Source organism: Bos mutus, chromosome 4, assembly GCF_027580195.1.
Source record: "Bos mutus isolate GX-2022 chromosome 4, NWIPB_WYAK_1.1, whole genome shotgun sequence".
NCBI classification, from domain to species: Eukaryota; Metazoa; Chordata; class Mammalia; order Artiodactyla; family Bovidae; genus Bos; species Bos mutus.
Genome location: NC_091620.1, coordinates 81,672,687 through 81,690,076, shown reverse-complemented (window position 1 = coordinate 81,690,076; position 17,390 = coordinate 81,672,687). Strand labels below are relative to the sequence as shown.

General features: G+C 37.3%; 1 protein-coding gene across 1 annotated transcript in view; it reads left to right on the top strand.

The window, feature by feature from the left end:
• The first annotated feature begins 2,782 nt into the window (after positions 1–2,782).
• The window catches only part of LOC138987573 (protein piccolo-like), a 29,133-nt gene continuing 14,525 nt past the window's right edge, over positions 2,783–17,390 (top strand). Inside the window, exons 1-4 of the mRNA XM_070368856.1 lie at positions 2,783–3,052; positions 3,997–4,089; positions 9,111–9,157; positions 9,240–10,893. Coding sequence (XP_070224957.1) covers positions 2,783–3,052; positions 3,997–4,089; positions 9,111–9,157; positions 9,240–10,893 — 2,064 coding nt within the window. The remainder of the gene's footprint in view (positions 3,053–3,996; positions 4,090–9,110; positions 9,158–9,239; positions 10,894–17,390) is intronic.

The window sequence follows — 17,390 nt, the reverse complement described above, 5'->3', positions numbered from 1 at the left end:
ACAGGAAGCTCCTCTGTGGACAGAGGAGCCTGCGGGGGCTAGAATTCATGGAATCACAAGGGTTGGACACAACTTAGCAACTACACTGCCAACCACCATTAGTTAATTTGCAGAATGAAAGTAATTATGATAGTTTTCTGAGTCAACAAAGAGAAACTCCATAGTTACCCAACAGCCTTTTTTTTTTTTAACTTGTCATCCTCATCCCCTTAGAATTCTGAGGATTCACATAACAGGAATGCACCTGGATTCTGCTCTAGCATTTCTGTTTAAATCAGAAACACCTCTCAACTATTGATACAAGCAACTAAGTCCAAATAAAAGACTGAAAAAAGAAATGTTATTTGAAACTCAACAGTTATAAGGGTTACAAATGCAAAATCATTTGAAAAAGTCAACAGCCAGAATATTTCCCAGTGTCACCATTATATCTCCTATTTTCATAGTCCGTTTAGTGGTCTCACCATATGTTCCATTTTCACATTTTCTGATGATATTTGCTCCTGGGAGACAGAAGGGAAAGAGAAAGTCAATGCATATATTTGCTCAATGGGTTATAACATTCCCATCTTACAAATTACTGCCTATCAACATTACTTTGCATATTGATTATCAATTTTTATTTATTACTTTATAAATTCCATTTCATCTAAATTGGCAGATAACATGAAGTTAACAATACATTTCCTTAGTTTAGATATTATTCTGAGGCTTCCCAGGTGGCTCAGTGGTAAAGAATCTGCCTGCCAATGCATAAGACACAGAAGATGCAGGTTACATTCCTGGGTCAGGAAGATCCCCTGGGGTAGAGAATGAGAACCCACTCTAGAATTCTTGCCTACAAAATCCCATGCACAGAGGAGTTTTGACACCTGTAGTCCATGGGGTCACAAAGAGTTGGTCACAACTGAGCACACAGAGTTTGAAGGGGTATTTATCTTACCAGTTTAAGCCTGTGGTTTGTGAGTCTGAATACATTTTATTCTCATAAAACTTGAGCATATTATGAGAAAATAGTCAGCATGTGAATCATCTCCTTCCTCACCTCCATCTAGAGTGTTACTGATTCCTAGGGCAGCCTGGGCTGTGAAGCAGTTACACATTTTGTCAGAGGAGGCATTATGATTCAGAATTGTATACCTAATTATCTCCTTTATTGAAGCAAACTCCTTCCCAGGAGGTATGACAGGGTGTATTTGCCCCCATATCTAGCCACTAGAATGTCAGGTTGCCTCAGCTTGATTTGTTTGTATTAAGTGTGAGCATTCTCTTCTTTATTTAAATGAATTATACTCTCTGCAGTTTTGACTTTAGAAGTCACTTCTTAGTATGTTAAATGTTGGTAGGAACTCAACCAATAATATCTAATCTGATGACTAGTCATCTTTCAAAGCAGTAAATTTAGTACAAGCAGTTACAACTGTGCCATTACTTAGTTTTGATATAAGTGGAATGCACAATAACAAGCTTATGATTATTACAAAACCTTGGAAACTTTCTGAGCAGCTTATTTGTTTGCATATTTATTTCCAGTTGTTAGCTTTTGACTTTATTCTCAACAACTGGAACATTAAGTCCACTTTGTTAGGAAAGGTGGTTTGCAAAATTAGGGCTGCAGATCCAGGGCTAAACTCAAACAGTCCTGTCTAAAGAGTGTATTAATAATAGCAAGAAAAAAACAGTATGTGAGGGTTGGTCTGAAAGAGTGTTAGTTATACCTCTGCTGCTAACCCGTTCTGTGACTTTATACAAATTATTTTTTCTATTTGGGCCTACAGTTATAGAAAAAAGGGACTGAACTCATGTCCCCAAAATTCACACTATTGTAACATTTTAATATTCAACAATCTGGTTCTTAACTACAGTATCCTAACCACAGTTTTCCCAAATCTTTACTTCTGCGTATTCCCTTTAGGAAACAACACAGTATTCAAAAACATTACCTTCTTACCAATACTGTATCTAAAATTCTAAAATAATTGTTCTGGGAAAGTTCTAAATAAAGGGCCAGTTTTAGCTCCATTGGGGAAATTTGCCCCAAAGGTATCAGAGGTTTCTCTAGTTAATCTCCAGCTACCTGAAAACATTTCTCTAGTTAATCTCTAGCTACCTGAAAACATTTCTAGGGTCTTTTAAAAGCTTGCTTAAAAACAAACTACAAATCCCATGAGTCAAAGATGGATTAGAAACGGACACCTCCCCTCCAAACCCTTCCCGGTTCCCTAGAATGTAGTCTGCTAAAACTCAGGTTGAGGCATCCTGAAATATGCCTGAAAGAAACGCCTGCTGTTTCATCCCGGTTTTTAATCTGTCCTCTAGCTTGGCTCCTTTAAATCGGTGCTGAGAATGAGGAAGGAGAAGGAGCTACGCAGAGCGGGATGGGCGCGGGTGTGAGCATCACCTGTTCTGAAAGGGGCATGCGCACTGTGAGGGCGCGGACGAGGAGGCGGGGCGCGGTGGGAGGGGCCGACGGCGCCTAGCTGGCACCACTCAGATCTGCTTCTGCCCGGCTTGGGGCGCTGAGGCGGCGTCGGGAGTTGCCTTCTGCAAAGGTTGCCTGGCGTTGTCCAACATGGAGGAGGCACTGGCCTCGGGCATCACCTGCAAGCGGGACTAATCTCCGCCTGGCGTTCAGGGCAGCGGTGCCGGAGTTCCCGAGCCCAGGGACTCCGCCTGCACGCCCTGAGCCAGACCCCTGCTCTGGTTGCTCCTCCGGCGGCGGGTTTCCCGGCGGGGACGCAGCGCAAGGAGGGAGCGCGGCGGCTCCGGGTTTCCTTAAGCCATGGGCAACGAGGCGAGCTTGGAAGGGGAAGGGCTCCCCGAAGGACTGGCGGCGGCGGCAGCGGCAGCAGCCGGAGGAGGGGCTGGCGGGGCGGGGAGCCCCTTGCACACCGTGATCCCGGCCGGCATGGAAGCGGATCTGAGCCAACTGAGCGAAGAGGAGAGGAGACAGATCGCTGCTGTCATGTCAAGGGCGCAGGGGCTGCCCAAAGGAAGCGTTACCCCGGCCGCTGCGGAGCCGCCTTCCATGCACAGGCACGCACAGCATGATGTATATGTTCGGGCATATATGTACAGCTTCTCGTGCACATATGTGCCTGCCCATATGTGCCATCACAGCAGTACATATATGTCGCTTCCGTTCATTTTATTCTTCCTAATGGGGTGGCTATAAACAGAGACCATAAGCATTCTGTTGGGTAGAATAAAAATGATGCATTACAGAGTTTCTAGTGGGATAGTCAAGGGTTGCATTCTTGGAACTGTGATTTTAGGTTGTGATTTCTGGCCTTTTGGAACCTTTTCCCTCTAGGGTGGCGTGGAGAGACGCCCTCCAGTGTTTTACTAATCTGGAAGTGTTCCATTAATACAGAACGGACGTGTTAGGAAATGGATAGAGCTGGGTGTTTACCTCTGTTTAAACCTCCTCAGTCATTTTGGGGTCTTTTTCTCTTTGAATAATATCTAAATATTTCTGTAACGATACCTTTAATTCCCTTAGAGGTGATTTGTCTTTCCTTCACACCCCACCCCCAGAGGAGAACAGGAGCTGTTTAGGTAGAAGGCATAGAATGAATACACCTTTTATATTCAATGAGAAACCCTAAATTATGTTGTGGCGTTAAACAGATGATTTGGTCACAGCAGTGCAGGTGCTGTACATGTATTTATGAATTAGCATATACTATTTTCTAAACCACTGCTGTTTTATGTGGAAAAGGATCTTACAGTTTATGGAAGAATGTGTGAATTTGTGTTATCTTAAAATTAGTTTCCAGTACATACTTTTAAATACAGAGCAAATAACATCTTGCATAGGAAATTAAGAGCTGATTTGTAATATTAATGTATGCATTTCCCCCTCTAGCTCGCTATTTTCCTACATCCCAGTGAACTGGTTGTTTTCTAATTAGAGTACTTAGAGGGTGTAATCACTGTGCCTGCCCTGCCTTTATTCTGTAAACAAACCCTTTAACTTCCCACCCTTCCCTACAGAACAGTTCTCTGACCATGGTCCTGAAACCACTCCTGCTTTATGGCAACCTAACAATTTTCATTAAAGATACTGGAAATATGAAAAATCTTGATGTAGGTGTAGGCTTTTATCCCCTACTTCATAAAATAAATGCACTTTAACTTAGGAGCTATAAGTATATGCATATAATTTTGTCAAGTAACTAATACAGGATAACTGTAAAATGTTTTATGGATGATGACAACATTTTTCACATAAAATCTTAAATGCATAAATTGTATCAGCTAAAAACCCATTTTCTTGAAGGGAAACCCAACACTACTGGTAAAAACTGGCTTTTTCATATTGAAATTTTTTTCTGTGTTTTTAAAATTAGTGATATACTGGGCTATTCCTTTGGCATTAAGTCTTTCTAATACATTCCCTTAAGAATACAGTTTATGATATGTACTGTTTTTTTCTACTAATTAAAACCTGACTTAGAAAAAAATTTGAATGTTCATATAGTAGGTTTTTTTTAGGTTAATAATGAGGTACAGTACTTTTATTAACCTTTTAAAAAATGTATGCCAGCTCTGCTGCAATTTTTCCTAAGAGCTACAAGCAACAGGTTTAGCATGCTGGTTACAGATACCAGGAAAAGTGAGAACTTTGATTTCTAAATTCCTTACTTCTATTTAGAGGGTGGCTAAAAAATAATACTTCAGCCTATGAAAGTATAGTGTTTTATGCATTATTTGTATCAGTAACATAATTTTAAAGCTCTCTACTGATAGTTTTGTTACTGTAGAATTCTTAGCAATAGATTTTCTGAGTCTAAACAGTTATTGACAAAAGCTTCATTCAAATATATAAACAATATGTGCATGATTTTGGCAAACTGTTTACATTTTACTGAAAGATTTCTATAAAAATCTATAAGTTTGGAGAGTTATTCCCACGTGTGATAACCAAATAAATACTTGGCTTATGATTTAGATTTTTAGAAACATATTAATTCAAGTATATATAAGAAATTATATCCAAATCATTTCACAGTTTAGAAGGTTACATGATGTGAATTAGACATGGTGGGGTTTTACTTTTTTTTTTAAAGAAATAAGGGTTCACAGCCCAAAGACCTTATCTGATTGTTTTTAACTGACTCATAGCAAATTATATATGATTCACAGTCATATATGCCTATGTTTCCTTGCCTCTAAATAAGACAATAATACTTATCTATCTTGTAGAGCCATTGTAAGGATCAATTAAACATTGACAGGACCATTTCTGCTTGGATTTTAATTTGAAGTAACCTTATACATATAAAAAGTAGTATATTGCTATCAGCAGTGAATGGCACTGGCAGTGATGGCTGCAGACAGGTTGTTGGTTAAACTATTCATTGTTATGAGTTATTTTGATATATCTATATCTATATTCTTTGTATGTAAAAGAAGTCAGTGCAGCGTACTGGAAATCCTGTCCCCCATCCTCCCCACCAGGACTTAGGACTCCAGATTTCTATGACTAACTAGTTTTATAACCTTGAATTAATATCTTTGCCTCTTAAATCCTACTATCCTCTACAATGTAAAAATGAATAGAGATTTCTAAAGTTGCTTATATTGCCATTATTATAAAATTTTATGACTCAACACTGTCAAGTGTCATTGCTTTTTGTGTTATATTTAAAAATCTTTTAGTATTCCAACTGCTTTTATAGTCTGACTCTCTAACGCATTTTTTTTCTCATTTGTAGCTGAAACATTTTTTTCTGTTAATATGTGAAAGAAAAATTTGAATATGAGGATGCCAATAGTGAAATGAAAAAGAGAGGTTGTATAAAACTTGAAAAGTTAAAAGCTAGAAGTTAGAGCTTACAAATGAAATAGTCCTGGATTTTTTATTCATTGTTGATCCAGGGAAATGCAGTTTTATGACTTCTTATCCTCATTCTATTTATACCTACAGATGTAACATATAGAGGAACTTTCCTGAAAAATACTTCTGATTAGTGGAATAGTGTCAATTCTGACTGAATTGATTATTTTCTTTAGCATTCCTTGAGGCCTCCGCTACTGGGTAGACACCTCCACAACTGTTTGTCTTCCTAGAGCAGCAAACTAAAATGAAAACGAAATATTTCCATTTATATCTCAGAAGACCAGTAGAAAAAGTTAAAGTGAAAAGGATTCAATAAACAGTAATCAACAGGGAAACAAAAACCTGATATGTTCATTCATTTGTTCTTTTGCTATTATTCATTCATTGATTCATCAAACATTAATACTCATCGACTAGTTACGAGCTTTGGTTCTAGTGATGCAAAGATGAGTAAAACACTTTCTCTCCCTTGGAGCTCATGATCTAGTACATAAGAAACAGATTACATTTTAATCATTCTTGTTTTTAACACAACTATTATACCCAACAAAAAATCATCAAAAGACCATAGTTAGCTAAGGCATCTTTTTTTTGTTGTTGTTCAGTATTAAGCCTATATTTTCTCTTAATGATTATCTGTTTCTCACTTCCAGACATCCATATTTTATATTTATTTATATTATTATAGCAACTAAAACTAAATTTAGTTTGCCTACCTGTATAGATATTCTCTTACAGGGGGCTTCTATAACATAATACTACTTAATATTTATAAGACACACATGCAGTTATAACTTTTAATGCAGGCAGCTTGCTTTAACTTTTGGTGTTTATTGTTATCACAGATATTTGGTACTCAACAACATTTATATTTTGTTTTATATAAATGAATTAAGTGAAGCAATATCACAGAAAAAATGATTATGTTTAATAGTATTTTCAGGGCTTCCCTGGTGGCTCAGATGGTAAAACGTCTGCCTATAATTCGGGAAACCTGGGTTTGATCCCTGGGTTGGGAAGATCCCCTGGAGTAGGAAATGGCAACCCACTCTGCATAGTATAGTTAAGAATAGATTTTTAAGTACTCTGTTTACCTATGGATTTCTTCAATAAAATGCCTAAATAATTCTTTATAGGATAATCTCTTAAGTTTGTGCCCCACAAGGGAGTGGTAAACTTTATTAATTGAAAAAGTAACATTGCTAGAATAATGTGAAAACATAAACAGTGGAACTTTTAAAATATAATCGATTTTGGATTGTTTACCGTGGCTCTTCAGCCAAACCCACTCCACTATTCTTGTCTGGAGAATTCCATGGACAGAGGAGCCTGGCAGGCTACAGTCCATGGGGTCACAAAGAGTTGGACATGACTGAGCAGTTAACACTCTGTCTTTGTATGGAATGGAGCAAATGGATAATTTTAGTTCCTTTTTTAAGTACAGGCTTCAGAGACAAGTTTTTATAACTTTTTTTACCTGGAGGAAATTTCCAGAACTAAGCCTTCTGTTTATTAATCTTTTACTAGAAAATAACTTTGTGGCATACATTGCCGTTTATAGTTTATTTTCTTCTGACTCATTGCTATCTAGAAGTAATATGTCTGTGTTGCTTCCTACTGTGCCTTACATGTTTTTTTTTTTTTTTTGAACAGAGAAATTTTTATTACAGGGTCATGCAAAGAGATGGGTGGCTCATGCCTTAAGGACCCCAAAGTTACTAAAAACTTTCCACAAAGCCCTTTTATAAGAAAGGTGAGGGAGGGACATGGTTAGTTGCTACAGACTACTTGGTGTCAAATCCTTTGTTCTTGAAGTCAAGTCATGATCAGTCAACGATGTTCATATAAATCACTACCAAATGAATGTTATTCTCTGCATCCTGGTTGTAGCTAACAGGAGGCAGATCTCAGTTGTATGTCTTACATCTTGATCTATCCTCAGATTTCTGTGCCATTGGGTGAAATTAAAAAATGTAATTCATATTAAGTACCAGATGACCTGAAAAGAAAAAGTTATAGTCTGGTCTATTGGCAGGTAAATTTTTGACAAAACAAGTTAAAACCTATACAATGTTGTGATCATCTGATATTTTAAGTGCTACTGAATCACTGTTTAATCTCCTTTTCTTTTAATTAAAAAGAAATCTTTTTGAAAGTTAGAAATTTACATATATCAAAATACAGTTTGATTTATCCCATAATTCTGATGCAGCTTGTTCTTATTACTTGAAACTTTATCAGTAAATAGCTTATTTGGAGACTAATATACTTGATAAAAGTATATATGAGAAACAAGTATTTTAATTATTTAACCATCATTTAGAATTGATGTTTCCAATTTTTTTTAAAAAAAACATCTTGTATATTTGTCTATGAGTTAAAAGAATTTTTGCAAATTACTTTTTAGTTTTTAAGTCATTGTCAATAATAATAGCTAATAGTGGTAATAGTAAATGTTATAGAAGACATTAAGTAAGAGATCTTTATTTCTTTTCTTCCTCTGAGTAAAGTAACAGTACTTTTCAAAAGTGGGATGACAACCATCTTGTTGCTCTTTGTATATCAAGCTGTATCTCAGGATGCTTTAAACATCTTATTGTTACATTAAGGGACCTCAGATTAAGAATGCAATTGGAAAAATAATTGAGTGATATAACACTATTTTTTCACAAGAAAGAAAGGTTTCTCAAATTTTTATAATTAAAGTAGCAATTCTTATTCTCCAAATTTAGTATGATAATATTTGATGGATATTACATTTTTGACAAAATAGGGTAAAATTGAGTAGATGATCAAGTTTCCAGAAACACCTAAAAACCTCCTTTACCAGATCATTTGAGGTCACATTGTGTCTTATGTAGCTAATGTAAATTCTAATATTAGAAAACAGTTGTTTTTAAAATTAATATTTTCACTTCTTGGTATGCTAGTGTTTGGGAGACTAACATTTTTTGACCATAACCTTTGCTTAAAAAGGATATGTCCTGTGAACATGAATGTGTGAATGTACTGGAATATGTCTTTGCATTGTTTTGTGAGTTAATATATTTGAACAGACTTTAAGTATGGCCAGATTCTATTCTTAACTATTAAGTGTAAATGTGAATTGTTTTTTGTTATAAGTAGTTTCTAACTAGATATTTTAGTAGTTCATCACTTATAGTAGCAAGTATTGGATCTTTCCCCCTTCTCTTCACCTCCATGTTGAAAATCTGAACCCATGTAAAGAAAATAACAGACATTAAAAATCTTATGTTACTTACAGGATGATGTAAAAATGGATTTTAGTTATATGATCAAAATTTTGAAGATGTAAGAAAGTAACAGCTTTTTCATGTAATTTTGAGTTGTATAATTTCCATTATTTTTACTTCTGTTTGTTTCATTCTTCTAGGAAACAAGAGTTGGATAGTAGTCAACCTCCAAAGCAACCAGGAAAACCACCAGACCCTGGGCGTCCAATTCAGCCTGGTCTCAGTAAGAGTAGAACTACAGACACTCTGAGGTCAGAGCAGAAATTGCCTGGAAGAAGTCCTTCCACTATTAGCTTGAAAGAATCGAAATCCAGAACTGATTTTAAGGATGAGCACAAGTCTAGTGTGATGCCTGGCTTCCTCTCAGAGGTTAACCCTTTAAGTGCTGTCTCCTCCGTTGTAAATAAATTCAATCCTTTTGATTTGATATCAGACCCTGATGCCTCCCAGGAGGAAGCCTCCAAGAAACAAAAAATAGCTCAGAAGGAACAAGGAAAACCCGAGGGAGTCACAAAGCCTCCATCACAACAACAGTCTCCCAAGACAGTTCCTAAGCAGCCAGGACCTGTGAGGGCTCCGCTTCAGCAGGAAGGTTCTCCAAAATCCGGATCCTCTCAGCCACCAGAAAAAAGTAAATCACAACCTCCAGAAACAGGAAAGCCAGCTCAGGGCTTCCCCCAGGCTCCTCAGACAGACCAGGCAAAATTGCCACTTCAGAGAGATGTATCTAGGCCTCAGACTAAACAGACAGACCCAGGAAGGGGTGAGTCAGCTAAACCCTCACTGCAGAGCCCCTCCAAGCCACCTATTCAGCAAGGAAGTCCTGGAAAATCTCCAGCCCAGCAGCCTGGACCTGAAAAACGTACCATACCACAGCCTGGGCCTGCAAAGCCCCTAGCTCAACAACTGGGGACAGCAAAGCCCCTGGCCCAAGCTCCAGGGGCAGCAAAATCCCTGGTTCACCAACCCGGGCCACAGTCTCCAGCTCAGCCGCCTGGGCCAGCAAAGGCTCCAGCTCAGCAGGTTGGGACAACAAAGCCTCAGGCCCAGTTGTCCGGCTTAGGCAAGACGCCACCTCAACAGCCTGGCCCAACGAAACCCCCTCCTCAACAGCCGGGCCCAGTGAAGCCCCCTCCTCAACAGCCTGGTCCAGCGAAGCCCCCTCCTCAACAGCTGGGCCCAGCGAAGCCCTCTCCTCAACAGCCTGGTCCAGCGAAGCCCCCTCCTCAACAGCCTGGTCCAGCGAAGCCCCCTCCTCAACAGCCTGGCCCAGCGAAACCCCCTCCTCAACAGCCTGGCCCAGCGAAGCCCCCTCCTCAACAGCCTGGTCCAGCGAAGCCCCCTCCTCAACAGCCTGGTCCAGCGAAGCCCCCTCCTCAACAGCCAGGCCCAACGAAACCCCTTCCTCAACCTCCAGGTTCAGCAAAGCCCCCTCCTCAACAGCCAGGCCCAACGAAGCCCCCTCCTCAACAGCCTGGTCCAGCGAAGCCCCCTCCTCAACTGCCAGGCCCAACGAAGCCCCCTCCTCAACAGCCAGGACCTGCAAAGCCCTCAGCTCAGCAATCTACAAAACCAGTAAGCCAAACAGGAGCTGGGAAACCTCTGCAGCCACCAACGTTTCCATCTGCAGCACAGACTCTAGTACACGGCCTCCCTAAAACCATCTGCCCTCTTTGCAATACCACTGAACTTCTGTTGCATGTTCCAGAAAAGGCCAATTTTAACACGTGCACTGAGTGTCAGACCACTGTTTGTAGCCTCTGTGGTTTTAATCCCAATCCTCATTTAACTGAGGTAAGTTCAGTTTTTTCATAATGTTCATGCTCTTAAAACGTGTCACCGTCTTCCACAAACAGTGGTTAGTTTGTCACTGATATGATAGGATGGCATTCTTTTTCTATGGTTCTTTTCTTCTTTTCCTCCTCCTTTCCTACGTTCCTCTTTTTCTTCTCTGCCAAATGTAAATTAGAATTTTTTCAACGTTTCCTTCAGTAATAATATTTCTCTAAAACATTACTATAATTTCTGATAAATTTGACACATAAAGGAAGTATGAATTGATTGAAAAATGCAGAGCATTTACTCATTGCATTCTGGGTGTAAAGTCCACACTATTATTATATTACATTAATATACTACATTAACTTTTAAATTCATGCTCCTACCTACCTACCATGTAATACTCTTGATATGATATTTTTATATGGGATCCTGTTTATGCTTGGGGAAAAAGCAGACAAGGTTTTTAGATTCTAAATACAATTTTAATATAAAACAATACATTTTTTCAAACTACACATCCCCTGCCAGTGATTTTTGCCATAATCTATGAGAGGATGCTTTCCTCTTTAGTTAGAATCATTCATAAAAGTATAAATCACATCATAAAATGAAGTCATTAGAGCAGGTTCAACACTGATTGTTTACATAGAAAGATCACAGTTTGTAATTCTAGGTCATTGGGTAAACATTCCTGGCAGACTGAGTCATGAACGGGCCAGTTGTGACACAAATGAGTTTAAGATTGTTCAATCTGATTCAGGTTAGAAAAGTTATTCTCAGCAAGCTAGTTAATGTTAACTTAGCATTTAAAGACCTTGGATAAAGTAGCATTTTAATAGGTAGAGATTTGGGGGAATTTTCAGGGAAGGGACACAAAACATAAAACTGCAGAACTTAGAAACTCTCTGGAGTTAAGAAATAATACAGTGAAGATGATATAATAATACAAACTAAGTGAGAATAAGAGGGGTTAGGATCCAAAGGAAGATGTTTTTAAAAGAAATGCAGTAGTCCCTCCCCGATAAGAAAGCACAGAAACCATTTAGTCCATCTGGAGAACAGCTGTTAGTGGGCTGTGTGTGCATGGTGTCTGTGAACAGCCCAAGAAGGAATGGAGGCAGCAGTCATTGAAGGATTGTGTGATTTAAATATCTCCAAGAGTGGAGACTCACGTACTGTCATTCTAACTGAAATCCCTTTTCTGGTAAAAACAACAGTGATGATTATTGGTAACTGTTAAGTTCATTTGGATACTTACTGTGATGAAAGATGATAATGATGTCCATTTAAAGTATGTCAACCTGTGATTTTTTGCCAAAGTATTCTTTTTACCAGAAGTCATATTGAGTACTCTACCATTTTAGGTAAGGGATTCTTTAATGGTAAAATTGGAATTAACAAGAACATTTATGTTGTGGAGGAGATCAGATTATAAATAGTTTGTTTATATATTTGTAGCTTTTTTTCATATCTTAAACTTTCCTGCATTCTTTTCTTGTTTTTTAAAAAATTTTATTAAAGTATAGTTGATGTATAAAATTGTTACAGGTGTACAGCATATCATTTTACAAGTTTAAAGGTTATATTCCATTTATAATTATAAAGTGTTTGCTGTATTCTCCATGGTGTACAATATATTCATATGGCTGACTTCATGTATAATAGTTTTATACTTCTTAATCCTTTACCCCCAAGCTTCCTCTCCCCCTTTTCTTCTGCCCACTAGCAACCACTGGTTTGTTCTCTATATCTGTGTGTCTGCTTCTTTTTTGTTATAGTCACTAGTTGTATTTCTTAGATTCTGTATATAAGTGATATCATACAGTATTCATCTTTCTCTATCAGACTTATTTCACTTAATGTTCTCCAAGTCCATCCAGATGGTTGCAAATGGCAAAATTTCATTCTTTCTTCTAGCTGAGTAGTATTCCATTGTATATGTGTGTGTGTGTATTTATACATTTTGATGAAGATGTGTTTCTGCCCATAGTATACCATCTTCTTAGGAATGTGTAGTAATAGTGACTTCAAACAGTAGATGGTCATTTTATAAAATGTTAGTCATGACTTTGTGACAGTTTGTAAGACAGAAACATGTACTTGGACCTTCAAGCTAAATATATTATTTGAGTACCTACCAAGTGGAAGGTATTTTACTATATGTGTGGTAGGATATAAAGATAAGTAAAACATAATATTGATCTCTACATGATTCAGGTATACTAGCTTAGATAATACATGTACAAGGAAATATAACATGTGGTCAAATAAAAGCTGTGAAACACATGAGCAAACATTATGGCCTATAGGGCAGGAAGTGTCATTAGGGTAGGAAGTCGCCCATTCCAGTGGGTGAGATTAAGGAGAGATTTGTGTAGAAAATGGCATTTGTGCTAGGTATGTAACAATGGATATTACTTCAACAGGTAGAGGATGTGAAAGGGAGTAATGATTTGGTCTAAGACCTAGAGCCAGAATAATGCAAAGTGTATTTAGAAAATTGGCATAGCTCTAGGTTGGCTGAAGTGATGGGGAGGAAATGAGCAATGAGATTGGAGAGAAGTTGAATTCAGATTTTGGCATTCCACATCAGTAGCAGTGAACATTCTGCTTTTTGAAACTTACCTTAATTAATGTAGTCATATTTCAAATCCTTCATTAATTTTACAAATGTATGTCAAATGCCTAGTTGTGAAACACTGACATGTACTTTGATAGAATCAAGTATTCATTAGATATGGTGTTTTCCTTCAATCAGAAAATAGAGGAAATAAAATTTGTAGATAAGAAAGGGGAAAAACAAATATATAAGAAAACTTACTGTAGGGCTTTACAGTTCACATAGTTCTTTCCTATTTATTTTATCAAAATTAAATTTCCAAGTAATTCTGTGGTTATATAGTCTGTTTTCTCTGTTATATTTTCTTAATTATAGAAAAAATTGGTTTTCAAGTGGTTATTATGGTTGCTTTACTTGTTAGGATCAACCTGATAGTAAATAACTAGGACCCAAACTAAATCTTCTGATTCCAAATCCATTTACTCATGGTAAGAAGAAAGAAAGGGCTATGATATCAAATGAAGTATCCACGACTATCTGTAACAGTATCATAACTTTCTTCATGGAAATACAAGTATTTGACATGGGAATGTGAAGAATGATAACTTGGACATATTTGACAGAAGCTTGGAATGTGGGGGCAGGTAGAAGATCTCAGTGGCTTAAAAAAAGAAAACATCCCCATTATTAATGAGATGAGTGTGGGCAAATCATTTACACTTTGTCTATCAGTAACACCAGATGAACAATAGAAACAATATGTTCTCTGCTGAACACAGTGAATTGTTAGGATTAACTGAACATTTGTATGAGAAGGTATTTTTCAATATATGAAGTTCTTTTGAAGTTGTAATATTATCTGCCATGGATAATCTGATATTTTAAACAGAGTTGATTTTGAAAGTTTACCCTCAAATTATTTTCTACAGATACAATATTATAAATTGTTGGATTCTGTGATAGCAATCAGGAGCCATTTGATCTAGAGTGTTAAAACATTTCATTTTAACTTTGATTTTCAAAAGGAAATGAAAAGAGGTAGCACTCCTCTCCTACCACAGAGTGATATAAAGGAGAAAACAAATAAAACATTTCTCAACCAGGAGTCAAATGCACGAAATCTATTACTCTCCTAGTAAAGCTGTCCTTAATTTGGACACTGACCCTCTGCCATCCTATTTTCTCATATTCAATGGAGAAGCAGAACAGAAATAAATACAGAAAAAAACTCTGCTGATTACCCATTTTGAATGATGGAGACGTTCATTGTAAATGAGTGGTTTGGAGAGACTCGCTTGACATTTTAGCAATACCACCACATGAAGGATATAGAGGAACTACTGAAAAACAAAACACCTGACCTCAAGGGAGAGCATCTACTCAGAAAATAAAAAGAACTTGTAAAATTTGTATGATTCATATTCCATCAATAATTAGCATACTCCAATTTCACTGTGCTGACTTGAAGATAAAAATGGACCCAGTTGATGTTTTGGAAAAGAGAGACCCAGAATTTTCCCATCAAATTATCTAGCTGCTTAATTGAGGACCTACTATGTTTCAGGCACTTTCTGGACTGTCCTAGATGTAAGAGTGAACAAAATAGCCAAAAAGTGTATATTGGTCAGAGTGGCAAATAGAACGAATAGAGGGATGGATGGTAATAAGTGTTACGGAGAAAAATGAAGTAGCAGAAGGTTATAGCACAAACCAAGGGAAGGGATTGATGATATATTGGTAAGGTCCCTTCATTCCCTGTCATTCGGGGATTAGCATGTGGGAGTTGATGGATGACTCAGGAATCTGGAATTTTTAATGGTAACTAAAGGTCTAATTTATGTGTATAGTTCTAACTGAGGCTGAGGGTTTGAAAGGGGCTAAATAAGGAAAGGGTGGGAATGTACCCAGAAATGTTTAGAGTTCTGAGATCCCCCTCTTTACTCTTCCCTGTGGGTTGTGGAGGCTGAGAGTAAGCATTTTATCTCCAGTACAGAGAGCTCTTTCTAAGCACCTTCCCATGAAATTGTAGACATTTTGAGGAGGTGGTTATCTGAAATTCTGAGGTTCCCTTGGGACTCTGAGAGCTCTGGGGCTCTAAGAGAAATATTTAAAAATTATGGAAATTATATCTAAGAGCTTATTATTTCTAAGAGTTCCAGCTTATTATTTCTAAGAAATTATATCTAAGAGTTTCAGAAAGAAAGAATCAAGGCTCTAGAAAAAGGAAGTCTTCAGATTTTGATCCACCAGTAGTCAAGCATGATTAACAAAATGCCTGATAAATATATCCTGGTGAAATGATGTGATTTCCAAGGATAAGGAAAACATTTGAAAGACTTCTACAGAGAAAAAAAATATCATCTGCAAAAAGATGAAAAATCAGGCATCAGTATAATAGTCATTATCAACACAGAAGACAGCAGAGAGGGAACAATTTCTTTACATTTCTAGAGATTGTGATATGATGAATTCTCTAAGTAAGCAATCGAGAGGGGGTATGCGAGCAGCTTAAGAATTTTTTCATATTTAAGAGTCCATAAAAATCATTAGCAGTCCATATAAGTATATGCATACTTCCCTCATAGCTCAGTTGGTAAATCATCTGTCTCCAATACAGGAGACCCGGGTTCGATTCCTGGGTCGGGAAGATACCCTGGAGAAGGAAATGGCAATTCACTCCAGTGTTCTTGCCTGGAGAATCCCATAGACAGAGGAGCCTGGCGGGCTCCAGTCAGTGGGATCTCAAGAGTCAGACACCACACACGTGTACACAGGTGCACATATGCATATATCACAGTCCCTGGAGTTCTTCTATTAAAATGGAAAATGAAGGGAGTGGGATGGAGTAGCTGACCCCAGGAATGAAGAAAACTAGACCTTATCATTTTTTCGAAAATGTAATTGTATAATAGTAGTGGAATGTGAGATGATATTAGATGGTATTCAAATCAAAGTAAAATGCATTATTTAACTGTGTGTTAAAATATTTAATTAATATATCAGTTATATATTTTTTGACTTTGCTTAGTGAAGTGAAAGTCACTTAGCTGTGTCTGACTCTTTGCAACCCCAAGCACTATACAGTCCATGGAATTCTCCAGGCCAGAATACTGGAGTGGGTAGCCTTCCCCTTCTCCAGGGGATATTCCCAACCCAGGAATCGAACCAGTGTCTCCTGCTTTGCTGGCAGATTCTTTACCAACTGAGCTATCAGGGAAGCCCTGTCATTGCTAAAGACAGTTCTAAAATAGGTGGTAATAAATAAGATTGTTTTTTGAAAAAATGTAGCTTTTAAAGGAGAAAATATACATCTTAAATTTATAAACCACAACTTATTATTTGATACTATAATGGCAGCTACAAGCAAACGTCAAAGCAAAAGTTGACACTGATCAATTCTGAAGAGTAAGACTTGGTGACCTAGAGACAGGCTTTTACTTTTAATGTCATATCTTTTTGTGTTATTTTTTAGCCTTATAAATCCATCTTATAATTAACACTTCAGTAATTTAAAATTTTCTCATTTATCACATGATTGGTTAAACAGTTTATATAAGGTGAAGGAAAGGGTAAATTAGATTCTCAATTTTCACATCTTTAGCCTTGGCATCTACTTGGTGAAATGACAAGAATTTTTAGTTCTAAATAACAGTGATGATTTGAAATGCTTTATGCCTGTCATGCCAAATTTGGTCCGTTTTTTTCATTTGTTCTTTGCTTGTCACAGCCATGACAAGCAAAAACTGGTACCATTCTTATATGAACCCAATAAAGATAAATACAAGTCCCTTGATGCTAAGCATAAAATTTTTATTTAATAGAAGATAAAGAATATTTTTTTTTTTGCTACTCTCTAGTAATGCTTATGGTACCTTTCATAGTATGTAATACAAAAATACCCTAACTATAACAACCTTAATTTCTCTATCTAAAGTAGTTTTCTCATGAA